This window comes from Poecile atricapillus, chromosome 3 (assembly GCF_030490865.1).
Source record: "Poecile atricapillus isolate bPoeAtr1 chromosome 3, bPoeAtr1.hap1, whole genome shotgun sequence".
In the NCBI taxonomy this organism is placed as follows: Eukaryota; Metazoa; Chordata; class Aves; order Passeriformes; family Paridae; genus Poecile; species Poecile atricapillus.
In genome coordinates, this window is record NC_081251.1 from 45,610,981 (window position 1) to 45,632,655 (window position 21,675).

General features: G+C 35.1%; 1 protein-coding gene across 2 annotated transcripts in view; it reads left to right on the forward strand.

The window, feature by feature from the left end:
• Positions 1-21,675, forward strand: part of ARMC2 (armadillo repeat containing 2) — a 62,196-nt gene that overhangs the window by 15,558 nt on the left and 24,963 nt on the right. Inside the window, exons 8-13 of one of the 2 annotated variants that reach the window (XM_058836095.1) lie at positions 4,595-4,665; positions 8,394-8,486; positions 11,292-11,467; positions 12,785-12,887; positions 15,357-15,577; positions 19,817-19,962. In XM_058836095.1, the coding sequence (XP_058692078.1) occupies positions 4,595-4,665; positions 8,394-8,486; positions 11,292-11,467; positions 12,785-12,887; positions 15,357-15,577; positions 19,817-19,962 (810 nt within the window). The remainder of the gene's footprint in view (positions 1-4,594; positions 4,666-8,393; positions 8,487-11,291; positions 11,468-12,784; positions 12,888-15,356; positions 15,578-19,816; positions 19,963-21,675) is intronic. The other variant, XM_058836096.1, reaches the window with a different exon arrangement.

Sequence of the window (21,675 nt, forward strand, 5' to 3'; positions counted from 1 at the left end):
AGCTTTAAGGTTAAATAATTAAATAATCTGGATCTTAGATTTGCTTCTGAGGAAGTAACTTAAAGATAAGAATGGTGGTTCTATACATATAGAAAGGGCTCTGCAGTTACAGATGTGTAGAAATCATGTGCTCGTAATTAGAGTTCTTTGGCTTAATAAAAAGGGTATGTTTAAAAATGGAAAATAAATCTATTTCCAGACATCAGATTGTGTCTACAGTGTAGGTCTTCCTTACAGCATTTACCCAGGGCATGCTATGCACAGTATGTTAGTAGCTGTCTGCCTTTTTAAGAATCTTCTCAGGTTCTGGTTTACATGAGGTAGTCCCAATTCCGGTCTCTACTTTAGGAGAGAGTCCATAGATCCGGTTTACGTGGGTGCAAAAGGAAAGGCTTATAACATCTGGGTGAGCAAAATTGTGTGAGGCCTTGGCACTTGCAGAAGGAGATACTATGGGGCTTATGATGTTTTCTGTCCCCACTGCCCTCATCTTTTTCTCATTCCCCTTTATTCCTACTCTTCTCTTTGAAAAGTAACCTGTATATTCTTCATTCTTTATTACATTTTGCTGTAAGGATATGTGAGATGATACAGGATCCTTACCGTGAGGAGAGGGTAATGTAAAGAGGGAATGCCTTGAAGTCGGACAATTCAGAAAAGATGATCATGTCCTCTTTTTGTTGTAGTTGAGCTTTGCTACCTTGCTGACCACAGGTACTTGATATATACAATTCTGTAGAGAAGTATTAACTTGTTAGTATTAGGCCATGTGTCTTAACTGGTAAGTAAATACTCAGGGGTACCAGCAATACATCTCTACTAATAATTAATAAAAATTAAATTAAGGGGTAAGTCTCTGGCTTGGTGGCTATCTGCAGCATCATAGGTTATGTTAATTCAATGAAACTATCTTTAATTACCTTCCTATTTTTAATACCCACACATAAGGTTGTGTCTGGGAACGTCCCTACCTCTGCTTATCTGTGCCCTGTGCCCAGGTGTTTGTCAAGGAAAATAACACCTTTCTTAGGCCAAATCTGTAGCAGGGGTGATGCTAAGGGTCTAAATCTGTGGGACAGTGTGAGACAAAACTCAGGCCTGTTGCCAGACTCTGTTTGGCAGGTAAAGAGGTAGCCAGATTCTCAATGTTGAAGGTGCAGTATGAGAAAGGAGCCCAAGCACTGTTCCTCCCTAGGGATCTTACTTTCACTTTTGTGATTCAACCCTTGCTGTTGTGTGCAGCTTCTTTGGAGATTACTAGTTCAATTCTTTGCCTCTGGGATATAGTTTGTAAAAATGTAGTTTTCCCTGGAATACCATGCAAGGGTGAAAGTTTGCAGATTTACTATTAACAAGAGGCTCATAGCAAGAACAAGCAAGTAAGTGTCTAAACATGCAGAATTTCTTAATAAATGCAGCTTTCACTTAATTATTTATTCTTCCACCACGGGAAAATACTGAACACGTATTGGGTCTGACTGAGTTATTTTCCCTGGAGCAGCCCTCACAGTTCTGTGCTTTGCATTGGTAGCTAAAGGGTGTTGTTGATAACACACCAGCATTTTGGCTACTGCTGAGCAGCACTCCACAGCATCAGCGCTGTCTCTCCAGCATAAGCCTGTCACCAGTAGGCTTGGGGTGGGCAAGGTCTTTTGAAGGGACATGACCAGGACAGCTGGACAAGACTGACCAAAGGGATTCCATAATGTATGATGTCTGCTCAGCAGTGAAATCTAAGACAAAGGAAGTGAGGAGGCATTTATTATTATGAGGTTTGTCCTCCAGAGCAATCACTATGCATACTCAAGCTCTGCTTTCTTGGAAATGGCTGGACATTGCCTATTGGTGGGAAGTTGAGCATAAATCTTTTATGTTTCTTTGGTTCTACAAGTGGCCTTTGCTTTTGCTTTATTAAACTGTTTTTGTCTTGATCCATGGGTTTTTCTCCATCTTGTTTCTACCCTTGGTCCTGCTGAGGAGGGGAGTGAAAAGAATGGTGTGCCTGGGCACCCGATGCCTGTCCAAGGTCAACCCACCATACCACACTACTCTAGTATTGGCTCACTTTCCTTTTCGAAGTCCTCACACTATGTGTACATCCAAGAAAGCAATGTTCTGCATTGAGGCTACTATGATTTCTTTTATATGAGAAGGATAGAAATGATCCAGTTGCCAAGTTCTTTTTCTTCTGTAAATCATCAGAGCCTCTGTCAGTTGATTTCTTGATGAGCCCCTTATCAGACGAACAGATTTCTGCCAATTGACTTTGTTTCCAAGGCAACCACTCTCTTGACAAGCCAGTTCCCTTCAATAGTAGGTGACTTATTTTTTAGAATAGGTCAATTATATTTTAACTGCATTGTTCTTAATAAGATACTTCTATTTAAGTTTCAGTCCTAAATGAAAATGTAAAGATAACAAACCATGAAGTTGGCAGACTGGTAAAGATACATAAAGGGGTTTTATAATCTCTCACAGAATTCCTAAATTGTACGTATTCCCTAAAGATAAGCCTGCCCACCAACTATTCTCATTTACATAGGTATTCAGTGTATTAATTTTCTGAAAATAATGGACATTTGCGTGACTTACAAGGGTATTTCCCAAAAGCATAGATGGTTGTACTGCTGGTATTCATAGAATAATTTGCTTTCCTGATAATTTAAGTCTCTGAACTGGTTGATACTGATGTTTAAAAAGCAATAAATTCCAACCCAACTTCTTTTTGTGCACAACTGATGTGGTCTAACTCTGCATCTCATGCATGTGGTGTTTCTACCTGGTAAGTTAACTCATCCTTTCCTTCAGTGGCTTTTTTTATTAATATGCTTTTGCTTCCAACAAAACTCATAAGATTGTCTTTGTTGAGTTTCTTGGATTCATCCTGGATTTACATTTTCAGGGAAGAAGCAGAGACAGGATATTCTTATAAAACTTTTTTCTGAGGAAAGCAAATTCAAACATCCCTATTCATATAGGTATGTAGTATCAGCTCATCTACACACAATTCTGAAGGTACTGATTTCTGAATACAGCTGCGTTTAGTATAAGCTACTGAAGTAGCTCTCTTGCTTATCCAATGTTCTTTCAAGTTCTAGTCTTGATTTCAGGGATGGCTGAAAGTTGTAGAAATATTTCTGAAACTTTTAAAGTTTGTAGGACAAAGTATTGACAGAAATGGAATCAAATTTTTATTTCTGCCAATACATTGAACTGTCTGTAATGTGAGTTCTAAACCCCTTCCATCTTAAGAGATGTCACAATTTTAGAGATGCAAGCACTTCTTTTTTTTTCTTTATAAAGTATTGCTTCCCCAGAGGTGTAAGAAATGCTATATGTGAACTGAAATAATTTCAAGGTACTTTGTATAAGCATTTAGATTTTGGAGCACTTAAATCCTCATGCTGTAAAAATAAAGCATTATTTTCTGTTAGCCATAATGAAGCAACTGTTCCTCTGTAATGTGATTGCTTGGGAAAATTTTGACTGATCACAGTGAGCTATCCAGTCCCTTTTGTAGGGAACTGTTCTTGCAAGAGCTTTGTCTTTTGTTCTGTCTCCATCTGTTGATAGGATGACTTACATCTTCTGTCTGGACTGACAGACAGGATTTGGGCACCAATCCAGCAAACTACTTAAACAACAGTTTAGCTTTAAGCTTTAGAGTAACTAAATTACCTGGTTAAAAAAATTGAAATAACATTGCTAGCACACTACTGTCATCTTTAGAAGGGAGTTCAGGAGATTAGGTTGTATTGGTACATCAACTTCAAATGGAATAAGAGGTGTTAAATTAAACATAAATTGAGAATGGAAAACATAGATTAAGACTTTCCTCTTTAGTACAAGAGAAAAGATTCCAGTTTGACAACAGTGTCTACATCTTGTATATTTCTTTTAGATCAGTGCTGCTTGAGTGTATAGCTAGGCAAACAGAATTGATAAATAAATTTATTATAGATGTATGTAGTAGTTTCCAGAAATACTGACCATAAAATCAGCAGAAATTATGGCATTACTTTGTAAAACAATAGAAATGGCAACACTAACAGAAGTAGTGACTGCTATTCAGTTAGCAGTAGTTCACTGGCAGACCCAGAAATTCTAATATATACTTTAAAGGTCACTCAAGTGTTTGTTTCATTGAATGATCTTCTTATTAAATGATTTAAAAGTGTTAATCCAGAAAAAAAAATACTGTCCTTGTGAATGGATGAACTTAAAGTTTTAAGCTAGATGAGTTTTATATTAATTTAATGAAGCTGATGGTAAAATAGAAATTGTCTGTTTCTGAATTTAGTTTGGTTCATCTTTCAGTTTATTGAGCAAGCAGAAATGCTTTAGGTTTTGTATTCCATAATGGTGACCTCTTGTGGTGTGAATATGTCAGTATTTCTTTAGGAGCTTTCTATAATACATATGGGAGGAGGTTGTATTTACATGTAACTTTTAATGAGCAGCTAACTTACTAACTTAATAAAATATTATTTTCAAATTATTTATTAATATGAACAACTCAATGCCTGTGAAAGAAAAAGCTTTTTGAACACAGTTTTCTGATAATGCTTTTTTGTGTCCATACTGTATCTTTTAGTAACCAGATGAAAGAGCCTGGCAAAATGTCATCACAGCCAAGGACTTCAGGCTGGAAGAGAAGAGTAACGGGTACAAGGAATTTCAATCTCCATTAAAGAAATGTGAAATGCACTCAGATAGAAATAATCTAATTCTTGTGATTTGCCAATATTGTTCTTCATTATTCACTGAACAGTATTTTTGGTTTCCTAGATATATTGAGTTTTCTTACTGTTCTTAGTAAAGAGAAACAATATTCAAGAGATATTCACTCTAAAAATCTGTTGGTATTTTCTATCTTGCTTTTCCCATATCTAGGCTTAAGAATTTGCCAATCCATGAATACCTTATTTGCCCATCACTTTTTGTAATTTTTCATAGTTGCTCAGAAACTAAGAAAATTATGCCAGCCTTTATTATTTGAAGAAAAACATTTCAGATTGCTGTGTAGGATGCATTTTTCTAATTTTCCATAACAGATTTTAATAATATTTCCTCATAGCTGGCACATTTCATACATCACAAGTGCATATTTGAGAGTCTGGTATGGAGACCTGAAGTTTCTACTGCGCTATTATTATTATGCTTTATTACTATTTTTCTAGAACTGAAAAATTCTTTGATTCCAGATGATTCTGGCAAAGGTTGTACTGTGCTCTGCTGTCATTTCCTTATGAGGAGCAGAGAGTATTTAACATGTCATGCAAGTTAGTATACCTACAAGCCTTTTAATTTGTTTGTGCTATTTTATTGGTGTTACTGAAAATATAAAGTGTGTTTTTAGGATTGTTTCTTTTTATATCTACTTTCTTAACATTATGTAGCTTCCTTAGTTTGTGCATGCTTCATCTGTAATCTCACAGTAAAGAGTGGGATAGCACTAGGAATTCTCCATAATTTCTCCTTTAGAATGGGATTCTGGGTGGAGCATTCATTTACAAATGATTTCTATTTTCTGATATGAATCGTGTTTATGCTTTGGCATTTTAGAGAGGAGGTAGACTGTTTTAATATTGGTCTATTCGTGGCCACTCAGTATTCAGTGAAAAGGCTAAACATTATAAGTCAGGCAGTACTCAGCTTTTGAAAGCTCAGTGTTGCTAAGGCTCTTGTATTTACATGCTAAAAACAGCAACCAATAAATGTAGACTGATTAGTGATTTTTTTTTTTTTGACCAGAATGCAAAGCAGCGGTTAAGACCTATGAAAAACTGAGACAACCAACTTGAACTTGCTGCATTCTTTTGCTTGAGTATTTTTTTCTGTTGAATTGTAGTTCAACTCTATTAGAAAGTTCTGGACAGCTTTTGCAATATTTTAAATATAGCTAGTACCCTAACTTTTCATCAGCAGCTTAAAAAATCTCCCAGGACTGAGACACATACAATTTAGTAATGTTGCTTTTCTTTATAGTCGTGTATTGTCTGGTCATTCTTATTGTTAGGATTAATGCTGTTTAGTAAAAGCTGATTATCTTCTTTTTTACTTAGGTATAAGAGATACTTTTTAAAAAAATGATGCCATTATGACTTTCAGTTTGCTGTATTCTTCTGATGAATATGAGACAAGTGAGGCAGAGTAGTACAAAAACATCTGCTCTTTTCATTCTGAACTGAAAATTAAATGGCTTCGGTAATTTTCTTTTTTAAGTGAGAAGTTTGGCTCTCTCTGCAAATGCATGCCTGATGTTTTCTATTCCTTGCCTGATGAACTTGTGTATATGTAGTTAAAAAGTCAGTCCCATTGTTCAGTTTAAGAGATGTAGCTACAGATAGAAAATGAAAGAAATAATTCAGTCAGTGTGTGGGTTTTGTGGCAGGAAGGAAGAGTGCACACTATTCTAGTGTTCTCATTTCTAGTTTCTCATTCTAGTGTTCTGTACTTTTACATTATCCAGAACAGAATTTTCACTTCATTGCAAACACTGCACAGTGTTTTATTAATTAGGCTACTCATAATTTTAAATAAGATTGTCAACTGATTTGATCTAGAACATAAAAATGGTATGCAAAATAATAAGAATAATAATTATATTTGCTAATAACATGTAGTTATATATAATAGATATATAAAAATATAGTTTTACGGTGTTATGAAATAGAAGCATTTTTTAATAATCTTTTGAAATAGATACATTTGATAGATTAATTGTGCATAAGATGTAGGTAGACAGTTAATATAGACCAAAAAAGTCTGGATTATTTTCTAAAGAACAAGCTTTTAAAATAGGAAATTTTTAATTGTTTTATTGTTCTAAGTAATGCCAGTAGACCGTCACTGTTTTAAGGTCTGAGGTACTGTTCTTGTGATGAAAACCTCTTATTATTTGTCTTCTCAGGTACTATAGTATTTTTGTGTTCGTTCATGTTTGTATTAAGAATTTACCTTGTCCTTTAAATGCAAGAGCTAGTAATGAACAGCAGGAGATATTTTCAGACAAATTTGTCACTTAAAGAAATTTGTATAATCCAGCCTTAGTGGTTTTCTAAATGTTATTTAGTAGAGTTGTGTGACTTCTATTTCCCTATTTAAAAAAGCAAAAACAAGGCAACAGCCCAGACCCTGACTTTAAAACAAGTTTGTTTGCCTGCAAGATAAAGAGCTTAACCCAGTCTTGAACTCCAAACCCATGACCACATGCACCTTGTAAGCAACTGTTAGATCATTTACATCTTGAGTTTCACAGAAACTCTGGCTCTCCACCTGTAGTGGCCCTATAGTCAAGGCCAGAATTTTGTCATTTCGAAGGGTTCTAGGTGGAGGTGTAAAGGATGTTCAGCAAGTCAGAATAATAATTCCCACTGATACTGCATCTCTATGAAAGTGAATCCTGGATTCCGTTTTTTAATAAACAGTAAGTTCACCACCTTCCTTGCCCAATCTGAAAAAAGATCTATGCTCCCACTCTTGTTTCCAGAAAAAATCTAGTTTGATGGTTTTTAGGTCTACCAATTTTTGATTGATGTCTGTAATACATTTTTTTTGGTATTTTCTTTCTGAAGCCAAGTATGAAAAAGCTTAAATATTTTTAAAAACTGTCTTTGTGGACAAGGTTTCTGATAGCGAAGAGTAGCTTTTTCTCAGTCAAAGGGATATTTGGCTGAGGGCAGCCAAGAACAGTGGGAGTTGGTTGCCTTCAAGATTTATGACATGTTTTTTGGAGGCAATATATCTTTCACATCTCTATAGTTTACTATTCATTTCACAGGTTGCCATGTGAAAAACTACTGAATGCAATAAAGAATAGGAAAGAAACATACATGTTATAAAAGTTTAGTCATGAAGTTCGCAAAACTAATTGCATGAAGTAGTTGGAAGTTCTCACAGGATGTAATAACTAACAGGACTTTTCCCTAACTGACCAGTCAGTTAATCAAGCTTCGTGTGATATCATGCATGTGTACTAGATAAAATTCTACAGTCTTACAGGATTGTCTGTAGTATGCATTTTTTTTAACAAATAATAAGCTGTCCTGTGAACATGGAGCAGAAAAATAGTAGGACACTTTGATGTTTAAGTAGTCATTACCTTCCAATTCAGTGATCAAATGAAACATTAATGTCAACAAACAAAAGCTTTACAGTACAGCTTTACATATCAAACCACTTATCCATCTAGTTTTGTTTGAAATGTTCATTTTTGAAAACATGTAAATGAAAAGAAAAGCTTGAATTCATAGAATAACCCAGAATATAGCAAAACGTGACATTTTTAGTTTTTTTTTCCAGACTAATGAATAAAGTATTTGTAGCTATTTATTATTGTAGAAAGTGAACCTTCACTGAATGTGTGCTTTTGTTTTGAATGTATTTTGAAGGTTTAAAGGATGACACAAGAATAAATGAATGGGAAGAGGAAGATTTCTTTTGGCATACAAAGATTCTACCAATTCTGCGTGAACTAGAAAAAAGTGGGTAACACTGCTCTGAAAGGGTGTATTTTCTGTACTGTTTCTTGCAGGAAGAATGGGACTCGTTTGTGTTTGCTACAAAATAATAACAACAATTGGGACATATGACCTTTTATGCTTTCAGATGTTCAGTGACTTCACAGTGTAAAACTGGCCTGGGCAGTTTAGGTGGCCCTGCTTGAGCACAGAGGTTGTACCAGATGACTTTCAGAGGTCATTTCCAGCCTTTCCCATTCTGTGATCCTGTAAAAAAACCCAAAACTGGTTTAGAGAAGATCTTATCTTGTCTGATTAAATTACCTTATTTTAGACAACATAGCTCTGCCATCTTAGGAGTCAGTGTTGAGCTAGTAATAATTTTTAAAATAAAGTACTGCACAGATTCACTGCTTTAATCATAGACTGTATTGAAGGTCTCAATTCATTTAAAAAAAACTGAGAAAAGCTTAACTGAAAATTAACATTTGTGATTAAAATGTTAGATGTGCCAGAAAATTATGTAATGACTCAGAATACTGAAACAAAATTGAGTAAATTAAGTATAGCTTTAAAGATTAAAATCTGGAATCCATTTTTCATTGAAAAAGTTGTTCAGTTGCCTTCCCTAGACATTGTATTTATTTGAATGTTTGGAATATAGAAAGTAGATTTGTTTTTACAAGTAGTTCTGTTTTACAGGATCTTTTGCAGTGTTTGTGATAGCATGGTACAGATTAGAACTTTTTTTGCATAGTTTTGCAGATGTTGATGAGTATGAAACACCTGTACAGTGCTAAGTGATTCCCAATATATGTAATTGTTTAAAAAATACAGGATTCTCATTCCCACATCTGTCACTGATGGATAGAAAACAGTGATCAGGAAATTTGAAAACAGCTATGTAACTTCACATTTTCCTTGCTTAATGCCAAGATTGTCAAATATCAGACACTGAGTTATGGTTTTGCCTGGTGAGGTGTTCTTTATTTGTAAGCAAAGTAAAATTTAGAGGTAAAATCTAATAATGTCTTTCCCTTGTCATGATTGTAGCTTAGGAAGATCAGTTTTCATGCCCCTTTTCCTCAGTCTTTACTTGATTTGGTTAGCATATTGGGGTGTTTTTAAAAACCTGATGAGTTTTGCCTTAGTTTTTCTAATAATAGGTGACATTATCTAGTGATACTTTCTCACCAGTTGACTGAGTGTAGTACTACAAAAACCTTAAAACCTGAGTTTTGCTACTTCTTTAATATTAACATGAACTGAAACTGAATTGCATCATTGCCTCCTGCAACTGTGTGATATATTACCTTCTTTAGACTATTTACTGCACGATTCTTATAAAAATTATTATTAGAATTCCATAATTGAAATGCTTTAAGTGGATCGGTTGGTAACTTAATTTTTTTAAAATTTAAGGTGCAGTCATTTGCTTCATACCTTTCAGCTGCACATGAACTTAGGTCACATTTAGTTTTTCAGGTATTAATAGAGAAGCATTTTCTTCACCTTCCTCATGCAAAAATATTTGCAGAAACCTTTCCATTCAAAATCAAATCTGAAGTTAACCTGGTACTTATTTATTGCCTAAATTCTTCTGAATATGATGTGTTTGAGTTGTTTGCAATGTGACAAAAAAAACCCCAAAGTCTCTTTTTGTAGAGGAACAAATAATTTATTTTGTTACATTCCAATACTCAGGAGGTTAAGCTTTAAAGTGCCCCATGGGATGACTGATGAATAATTTTCGTTGTTGTTAATTTTGATGAAATGGCATGTAAGACTTTTCAGATTTGGTTCCTTGCCACTCCTGTTTCCCTGCTTACTGGAGCAGAGCATTTAGAATCATGCTATATTTTGTTAAATTTTCTGTGATGATGGGAGTAGAAATGGCATAGTCATTGCTGTTCCTAGAGTGTGATGATTGCAAATTGAGAGCTTCCAGGCACTTCTCAGCCCTAGGGATTGGTCCTTGAATCTTGCCTACAGGTTTGGAGCCTCAGATACGTTTTTTGTTGTAATTTCCTGTCCATACATCTGTCATCACAAGTGCATTGCTTCCTTGAATATGACTCTGTTTCAGTTGTGAAGTACACCCTGAGTAAATGCAAAGTTTATACTGCCAGATCAGGTGGATTTACATGAGACTTTGTAAGTGTCACCTTATGGACAAAAGCAAATATATGAAATTTTCCAAAAAATCTCACTGTTCAATTTTAAAAATAGACAAGACTATGTTGAGATGCAGTTTTTGTAATAATTTACTCTTTTATTTTTGTGTATTTTAAACAGAGTCTCAGAGACTTGGGTGAGGAAATAGACCACTTTTTTATCAATAGGACAACATTCCACTCAAATACATCTTGCACCTCTACACTGAAGAGCATGTTCTTACATTCACTTTTTTTTTAATCCCAACAAGGTTTGATGTTTAAAGTTACATATGGGGAGAAAAATGCTCCATAACTATCCCTTTTTCAAATCTAATGTTTGGTGGAGTGCTTTAAAGAATGTTTACAGAGACACAGTTTCCTGGTAGACATTTGATCAATCTGATTATTAAGCACCAAAGGTGAGTTTCATTTTATCTGTAGGTATTATTTTGGCTCAATGATTTCTTGGCTTGAGTCTCCTTTTTGTGAAAAAGCAGAATAAAATTATTTCTGAGGATTATGTTATCATGTAAAAACATTTATTTAGTGTCTTAGTTTTTGTTGTTGTGCAACCTGTTCTTTATTTTGTTCTTCATGTATTGAGATGCTTTGGATAAAGTGGCACTGATAATTATTTTTTATTTTTCTTTCCCTTCCTACACCCTTCAAATAGAAGACAATATAGAACACCTTTGTCTAGCTTGTACCAAGCTCTATCAAACCTTGGATGAAGGAAATATGCTTGGGAAAAGACTTAAAAGAAGAAGCATCCTTCTGAAGACGTTATATAAACTTGTAGACATTGATTCAGATCCACTTTCCCTAAAGCTGGCAAAGATTATTCTGGCTGTAAGTGTTTTGAAATGCTCTTTGGTAGAATGTGAAGCTTAAAATCAAGAATTACAACTTGCATTTAAATTTTCATTTCATACTAGTAAACTGTGTCTAAGCCTTTCCTAGGTTCAGTTTACTACCACAGAGATACTAGTTTCCCATCCATCTAAATCAGCACTTGCAGTTATTTTCTGCAGAGAAGTTACGTCTGGGAGAGAAAGGAGGGACACAAAATAGCATAGCTGGTGTATTGTGGCAGGAATATTGTATAGGCATGGAAAAGACAGAGTGTCCTAAACTGGGATACATATGCAGGGATTAAAAAACCCCAATGATTATAAAATGTACACATGGAAATGAAGCTTAGTTTTTGAATAATATCTTGACCTTGTTCTGAAAATACCAAAATGGAGGGGTTTTTTTTGAAAATGAGTAAATGTAAATAATATTTTGCTTTAGTACTTTTGGTTAAAAGAATATAGGTTAAAAGTAAATAATAGTATTTAAAAGTAAATAAAAGTATTTAGGTTAAACCTCTCAATTAAATTTTGTGCTTTAGAACTTCTTTGTTCACGTTCTGCAAAGCAGGTATGGACAGTCACTGGTGAAAGGATGCCCACTAACATTGTGTTCTAGACATCTGAGTGATTTGTGTGTGTGTTGAGGGAGTCATGTGTTCTGTAAGGCAGTGTAAGTTATTTATTCGGAAGGTAGAGTTATATACTCAGATACCACAGAGATGTTAAATGGTGCTTATTAAAACAAAAGGTTCCTTTACAGACATTTTTCTGTGTAATCTTTTAAAAAGCATGAACCTAGAAGAAATTGCCCTTGAAATGCCGAGGAAAGGAAGAGAGATGTCACTGCATTTTTACCACCTTTACTTCTCTTTTGCGATCTCTCATCATAAGATCTTTTTTTCCGATAGCTGAGAGTAAATTTCATTATGGCATGTAGTGTTGTACTGGAGGTCTTTGTGGTAGGGCTGTAGATGGCAAACCATTGATTTCCATACAGAATTTCTTTGTAAGGGAATTGGAGAAAAAAGCCTGCAAGTTACTGATATGCTACCTGTTCATATTAATACATTGAAAGTTAAAGTCTGTTATTTTAAAGCTGGCACAGTTTGCTAAATAGAGTTTCAGGTATTTCAGTTTCCTTTAATTCTGTATACATATTCAGTTTTTTAAATGTATTGTTGGGATTTGAGCTGTAATTTAATAGTTCTGTGAGAATACAAGTTTGTCATGGTGTCTGAACTTGTAGAATGTTATAGTGCATTTTTGCCTGCAGATTTTAGTTGTGATTTTATGTCTTTTAATTTCTTTGCAGATGAAAGTAGATGGGAAAAATCTTCTTAGTGTTTGCAAGCTAGCATTTAAAATTTGTAGGAACAAAAAAAACTATTTCATCATTCAAAATGATACATTATTGGGTATGTATTCTTTCTTGTCTGTAAGTCAGATATTGAAATTCAACAGTTAAAGTTGTTCATCTTTGAAAAAACATTTTCAGAGTTAACTTAGTCACAGAGTAAAAATTGCCTACCAATTCAGCTCATACTAATGGTTGGTCTAACCCAGTAGTCTGTGTCTAAGTAATGATGGGAACAGGGAATGCTGTTTAGGGGGAGCACGGGAGCCTATGTGTTTTCTGTGATCTGTTTCCCCAGCACAACTCCAGCATCCAGAACTATTCTGTCCTATTAGGGACATTGGATGGTGCATCCCTGCCTAATCCCTTTTTAGTCTCTATGTCTTTTGTTCATTAATTTGCCTTTTTGGATTTTCTGATTCTGCCTCTACAATGTCATAGAACAAGTTCCAGAAATTCTCTGTGTGCTGTTTTAAATCTATGTATTTTTCTTTATCCCCCTGCTTGCAGTTTTGCAGGATTTTTAAGAGTTTGTAGAGTCAGCTTACCTCTCACTTTCAGGATTTTTTAAAATGCAGTCTTATCACATATCTCTGTCTTTTCAAGACTGAGGCATCTCAGCCTCTTAGCTCTTTGAACAGATAGTGTGTCATTCAGTTGTTTTACAAGTCTTTCTCTGTACCTTCTCAAACTCCAGTGGATCCTTCTTGAGATTTATGGAACAAAACTGTCTATAGAATCCAAGCTGTGTCTACACCAAATTTTATAGAAATGAAATAATGCTGACTGTGGTGTTGGCCATCATCAGGCAGAATCTTCAAATATAGTCATTGGCTTTTTATATTTTTTTTTTATAGCTGCTGCTGCACATTGAGCCAATGGTTTTGGAGAACTGTCAGCAATGGCTCTAAGTGCTTGTAACACTGTTTGTGTCATGCACACCCCCCAGCCCCTTGCAAATATGAGAAATATGAAGAAAATGAAAGTGTGCGAGTGATAGTCAGTATTGATTGACTGATTGTAATTCCTTTCATTAAAACTTGAGTATGTTTCATTAATATAGGCCTTGATCTTGCAAGCAGTTATTGCATGGGTATTGGTTAAGACATATGTGTATATTTGCTTAAATAGTTGAGAATATTCATGTTCCTAAAGTTTAGTACACAACTGTTGTCAGGAATAAGGACAGGCCTTTCAAGTGGTAAGGAAAGGGCTCACAGGAAACAGAACATCTGGGTAGACTTTTATACTGAAAAGTACAGTTTTGTAGAGAGCAGCATCATACACAGCATTTGAACAAGTCACATTTTGCTCTCATTTCCATCCTCATTCACTTTTCTTTCACTTTCTCTTCTTTCTCTGTATTTTGAAAACTAGAAAAGGAAAGAACATTGGTAAGCATAGTTTTATTTGTTTGTTCACTCTTTGTGTTTTGGACCCACCTTGTCCCAGAAGAAGATGTGACCCTGGCCTATCATCACAACTGCCAGATCCCTGTTGCAGTCACTGGGTGATAGATTCAATTTCTTTTTCCTTTTCTGTCTCTGTGAACAATTTATGTGCATTGAAGCAGCTCCTGTAGAAGAAATAAGTTAATCCTTCATCCCAGAATAGACAACTGCTTTTCAAGACTCTGTTTGATACTGAGCAGAGCAGGAACATGAAACTGAGTTCTCACATTGCTACAACCCAATTGATATAATTGGTGAGGGTGGGAGTTTGGACAAAAGCCTAGAGCGTGTGTACTTCATTCATATACATACATACTTGGAGAGACTTTCAGCTTCAGTTGAGACAGAAATATTTTTTTAAATCTCTTTAGTTAAATGATACAGGAAAATGTTTTTATTCAACTGGAACTGAATGGAACATAGGAAGCAGAAATAAATATCTCTTTGAATCAGTTACTAGAAATTCAAAAGTATGAAGTTGGTTAGGATTACTCATTTGTTTAAGATACCCCCACTAAATTCAGAATGTCTCAGTTTGACTACAGAAGATACATTGGGCTTGTGTTAACTGTAAATTTTAGCATTTCAGATGTCTGACAGTGGTTGCACAAAACAAAACTTTTATGTCAACTTTACCTACATAAAAAGTAAATCTAAAAAGGCTATGAACAAATTTCAAATGTGAGAGTTGAATTAGGCCCCTGTGCTTTTTAGTGCTCCATTTGAGATGCTTTAAGACATTTGACTTTTTAAGGAAGTAGTGGGAATTAGTAAACAAAATTCTGGCCACACACAATCACTTTTGCAAATCTTGGCTGAGGATTTCAATGATTCCTGCTATGTGCTTACAGCTTACACTGGTTCTTGAATTCTAAGAGAACAAAAGTCAGGCCCATTCTCTTATTCATCAATAATTGTTTCTTGGTTTCAGTCCAAATATTCAGTTTTTCTAGCCCACTTATTAGAAATGTAAGAGTTCAATCCGAGGGTGTTTTCCAGTTGTTAATCTCTTTAATGACCAAGCTATATCAAATATAAATTTTAATATTAGGATTTCTGAATAAGGATTTTCCTTTTAGATTACTTGTTGCAGGTTCTGTGGGATGAAGATCTACAAACAAACAATGAAGCTCTCGTCTACTGCATGGCAGCTATAAAATTCATGTTGGAAAATGCAGAACTCCGTTATAAAATGGTCAGCAAAGGAGCTGTTGAAATGTTTCTGGAATTAATGAAGCAGATTAATAACATAAAAGAACATGACACATATTTCTCCAAATTGGGCCACTTATTAGTCCAGGTTAGAATTTACCTTTATTTCTAAAAGTATGTACTTCAAGGGCAAATTAAAAATTTAATTAGAGGAGATAAGCTAACCCTGTGTGCTACTGACAGAGTTGTACCTATATTTCAATAGACTTATTTTTAAGAAGTTTAATGAAGTTGTTCAGGACCTAATTTAATTACCACAGATGTTTGTGAGTAGTCAATTTTAAAGGCTTTAGAAATTCTGAAGTTAATAGAAATAGTTTTAGGTACCTAATAAACCAGTTTCTCATTACTACTTTATTGTGCTGACAATGTTCTGGATACCGTAGTAAACACATAAAAATGTGTTCTCTATCTAAATTCTTGAAACTTAAATAATAAATTCAAACTGGTTCTTCAATATTCTAGGAGATTACAAAAAGCTTTTTATTACAAGAATAATGCATTTTAAAAATGTGTAGGGAAATACACATAGCTGTGTTTCTTTGACAAAGTGTTTTTCAAGAACTGCAATGTAAGGAAAAATTAGTTGCAAAAGTGAACACCTTTTGAATCTTTTGAAGGCAGCAGGCTCAAAACTGTTTTTGCATGCAAAGCACCTTGATAAGCGGTGGCTCTGAAAACTAATCCTTGGCCCTAAAACTGTTTAAACCCATGTATTTTAGAAACACTGGGGAATGGGTATTGTATTTACCAAGGATTTGCCAGGTAGATTCCTGGCATTTGTTTGGAAGTTTATATGTAATGATTAGCAGATGGTTGAATTGTAAACTTTCAGGTACTTCACAGGACATTGGACAGTTTTCTGAGGTAGCATTTGCACTGGGTTTGTCAGCTAATTAGGTCAGATTTCTTTAATTCTCTACTAGTTTATAAGCACAGGATTTTATATGTCTTGAAATTATATGAGAAAACAGATTTCATTATCACAATACTACTGGTGATTTTTGTCTGATTTTTTTAGTCTTAGTAACAAAATTAATGAATTTGTTTATTTCCAGGATCTTGACTAGCTGTCTGAACTTCCCCACAACTTTGCAGGAATGTTTTTCTTCCATTATTTGTCTGTGGATAAATTTAGGTTTTTTAAACAAGGGTTTAATTTGTAAATGTGTGAAAGGAAAATGTTATAGTTTATGCTTTCTTTAAAAAATCTCTCATATCTCTACTCTTTTCAGTACAAATGGAAGCGTAGCAGAACTGCTTTGTACTGTTTGAATAGACTGGCTGTTTCTAAGGAGTTCTTGAGTGTTTTGTGGAGCTGTCACTGACAGCTGTCTCTTACTGAGATTGCTCTTTCATTTGTTTGTGTTCTCTTCTATAGTAGTACAGATACTTTGGCTTTCTTCCTCTTGTGAGAAAAGTAGTGATTCCTACTTCTATGGAATTCCTTTGTGACTTTCTTTTATCAGTTCCTTCAACAAATCCACGTGCACTACTTCCTTCATGTGAGTTAACTGATCAGTCATCATAGATGAACGAGTGGCTCTGTTTTAGAGATGATTGAAGAAAGTTTCTTCTGTAATTGATGTCTTCAGAAAAAAGTTTTTGTAGCATATGCATCTTGTAGCAACACATCAAATAGCCAGTGACATACAGAAAGAATGTATTCAGTGACAGAAAGCAAATTATATTGAAGGAGATAAACACTTTAAATAGTCACAGTGGTCTCTGAAGGAAGTTCTGCTATCTCTTAACCTTGGTAACTGAAGTATCCCATTTAACTGGGACCAACTCTTCATTCTTTAACTGTATAATTGCACAATCACCAGATGGCAGTGTTATACATAATCTTACTAGATCCTTTTTGTGGGAATAAAGTCCCTATCTGATTTCTTCATTCTTCCGTAATGGATTTTTTGCAGAAGTCATACAATAAAAGAATAAAAATATTTGTAATTTTTTTTCCTTAACAGAGGACATGAAACCAGGGTCATCTTTGATTAATTTTATGTTGCTTAACCTAACAGTCTGTTAATATTTATACAAAATATAGTAATGCTTATTCAAAACCCAAGATTCTTGGAGAGTCACTGTCAAGACTTATTAAGTACTCCGTGTTCCTTAATTGAAAAGCACTTAAATGTCTTCTCCTTTAAAAATAGCATTTGTCAGCAGTTAAATTTTCTGTTTGGGTGAATTTGATCTTTCATATGGCAACATAAGGATTAGGGCTGGTGGGGATTGCTAAAGACAATTGTTACGCATTTCTCTCAGAAACACAGGGTCTGCTTGATGCAATCACAATATCTCTAGGATTCAGCTGCTGTCTGGCTAGCTTCTAGTATTTTTAAACTCTTTAAATTTCAGTTGCATATTAACTGTGTTTTGTGGATATATACTTCTATACTTCTATGAACTGTTGAATGCTGCTTTCTTGCACATTTAAGTGTATATATTATTTTGCATTGCTTTTCCTTTCCAACCTGTCTTTGTCTGAGGATGGCTCTTGATAGAATGTATTGCTTGAGGATTTTGAACCATTTAACTGTATCAGGCATTGAAAAATTTTACTCTTTTTGGAGAACTCTGTACTAAAAAAATGGTATTTTTTTTTCCATTATCCAGTACATAAGTTTCTTTGCTGCAGTGAAAGCTCTTCTCTGGGTTTGAACAACACTTTTAGTTTGTGGCTTAGCCTTCATTTCCTTTATTGTCTGTATTGAAGCTTAGCTAGAATTCAACAAATATCATCTTACACTGACTGTGAACATCTTGAATGTAAGCACTGAATGGAGTCACCTGTCTCTATTACATGTGACAGGAATTTTTTCTGCCAAAACTTTTGAAAAGCAAAGTATTTGATCAGAATATATTTATTAAAATATATCTCCAGTATTGTGTTGATTTTTGAAGCATCATGACTTGAGAAGGAATGTGCATCTGGAATTTTTTTTTTGCAGTTGTTCAGTTAAAATAATAAAAAACTCCAGGTGTCTTATTAAACTATGAGTGATATGAAGCAAATGGCTTCTGTAGGTTCAGATTCTCTGAATTATGAATTTAGTATAAATTGCATTTTTTAGTGCTGAAGTTAAATCCATTCACATATCACTTTATCACATTTTTTTTTCCTCTCATGCCTTGCTTCTCCATTTTGACATGTTGCATCTCCTGTTGCTCCATTACAGAACATCATGGGGTCACTAAAGATTTGTACGCTGCTGTCAAATTTGTTGAAGTAGGACAGCAAATTTGAAAGCTGCTGGAGAATGGACAGAATATGCATAGAGCCCTATGTGCAAAAGCTGAAACACAACATCTTAACCTGCTCTTTGTCAAGAGTTTTTCTTTAAAATCAGCAATTGCATATCACTGGATAAGCAGTCCAGTTTAGTGACAGAATGCCTAATTACCAGAGTTTTTTTTGTTATAAAAACAATTTGAACAGATAGTTTTTGTGCCTTACCCAACTACATCCAAAACCAAATTGAATTAATCAGTTCACACCGAATAAGAAAAATCTGAAGAATTCCCATATTCACAAAAGATTGAATGACTTCACATTCACTTTGTAGTAAATTCTGGATTAGATCAACATTAACTTAAATGTCATTGCCTGTCTGACCTTGTCATTTGAATACTCTTGCCTTAGGAGAGAAGCAGAACACTTCAAGATATGCAATAGCTATTGCATTTTGTGCACCTAGAAGTGTTACATCATGCTTTAAGCTCCTTGAAATAGAGCAGTGTCAACTGAAAATATTTTGGTTTCTTCAAATAGACTTGAGTACTAAAGCTTTTCATTTTTATATGTTCAAACAGTGGATTTCTCTTTTAAATTGGAATAAATCTGATTGTGTTTTAAAATCAATTCATTTTAGTTTGCAGTTTACAGTTATCATCAAAATATATATTAGTATTTTCAAGACTTAAATATAAATTTGCGATACTAAGATTTATTGAAGAATTACGCAAAAAAATTACTTTATCCTCAGTATTTCACCTAATTCCAGCTGGTACATGGCTGTATACGTGCAATATTTTAAAGTATCTGGAAGATCATGTGTCCCTCATAGAAGGAGGTTGCATGCAGGCAAAGACCAGTGTCAATCTTACACTTTCAAATAGTTACCCCAAATACAGCATCTTGCGTCCTACACGTTTCCTGTTGTTATTTATCGGTTTATACGTACCCGCAGAATGTTAACAGGGCGTGCAGTCTGCCTTAGATGCTATAAATGAGACGTGAGCTTTAGTGAATTTTCACCCCAGCATACTGTACCATGAGCAGCTGTGGTTAAGCAGTGTTCAAACTCTCGGTGTGCAGCTGGCAGCCGCTCTGCGGACCCTGGCTGACTGCCCCACGGCCCGGCGCCGGCTCAGCGACAGCGCTGCCATCCCCGAGCTCTGCGTGGCGCTGGAGCAGCGCAGCAGCGACAAGGATTTGTGTCTCTGCATCGTCAGGATCCTCAGGTACGTGTGGACACAGCTCTGCCTGCAGGCAGCTCCCTCTTCCCGCTTGAGTAACTTCAAAGGAGTCCGGATCGAGCACTAAGGTTGGAAGATTTACATTGAACTCTGTTTTTAAAAAGCTCTGTGTAGCTTTTAATGATGTTGTATGCTAATTGTGTCTCTGTCAATACTTACAGAATTGTCTAATTGTAGCCATAGAGACTTGGATTCATCATCCCCATGAGAAATATTTTGTTGTATTGTGTCATTCTTTGATCCCACAGATTCTGACTGAGTTTCTTAAAGTACCTTAAATTTCTTACATTTGAAAGCTGCATAAATTATTAGGTATTTATTAATCCTGGTTTTGGCCATGTTTGAAAAAAAAATGAGAGAAATTACACAAAGAACTGTGTATTGTGAATTAAAACACACAAGAGAGAAAATATGACCAGTGTTCATTGTTTTGAGCTGTTACACAGTGTTTGAGGGGGATCTCAATCTCTGGGATCAGGGCTTGAGTGTGCAAATGGAAGTGCTGAAAGAATCTCAGTTTTATGAGCAGCCAACGGCTGCTTCCCAAGTTGTGCTTTTTAGCAGGAGATCAGTATGAGTTAGCCACCAAAAAGATAATTTTGTAGTCTGAATAGTTTCTCAGTCAGAAGTATTCCAGTTACTGAGCATCAGCTTGCAGTATTCAGTGCTAAATGGACTTGCAAACAATGAAAGGATTTTGAAGAAGTTGTGAAATCAGCTGTTGGTAATTTCAGGAGTAGTTGGATTATAAACACAGTTTATGAATGTTGTGCTGGATGAAGTGTTTGCCATTTCTGCCCTGTTCCTGCATTAAGTCATGTTGCCTGCAGCTCTGTGTTCAGTGAGGTTCTGTTATGGACTTCTCCTCCTCTTCAGCTCCTCCAAATTATCCATCACATTCTCCTTTCTGGATGAGTTTGAGTTGTGCTTTGAACAGTAGCTACATAAGGGGATGGAATTCCTTCCTCCCCACAGCTGAAGCCAGGCAGATCTGCTCCTTTGCTGTTTGTGCTACCCAATTTCATGCTACCTTGTTCACATCTGTTTCTGGTTTTGTTCTTAAAAATGAGCTCTAGCAATGATCACAGCACTTTGAGCATATTTACTTCTTCTGAGGAGGAAACATTTCTTTTATTTGGAAAATGCCATGGCAAGTGGCATAATGGGGTTGTAATTAAGTGTAATAGATACTTACACTGTAATTCTGATAAGGACATTTACTTGATACAGAATTCAATATGGAGAAAAAATACCTCACTTAAAGTTCCCTACTGCTTCAATTTTTTTTCCTTAAGATTAGAACTACATGCTCCAAGAATACAAATTAGCCATAAAATCAATTTAATTAGCTTCTTGGAAATTGCAGTCACACACAAAAAATATATACTATGCATTACAGAGCTCAGATTTGAATTTTGTTTTGTCTTTTAGTAATACAGAATGATTATTCTCTCAATCAACTTCAGACAGCTTCTTTATAGAGAATATGTTCAATCTATTCAGAATATTCATTCAATAAGACTATAAATCTTCCTGTAATTAGTTGTAACTGAACATCAACACAAATCTTTTCTGATTTTGACTACATGAGAAATAAGATGTTATCCTAGCTTGGTCTGTTATTGCATTTTTCTGATGTGGCCAAAGCACGTTCAGTTCCCTGTTTCGGCAATGGTCAAGGTGAGCAGTGTAGGACTG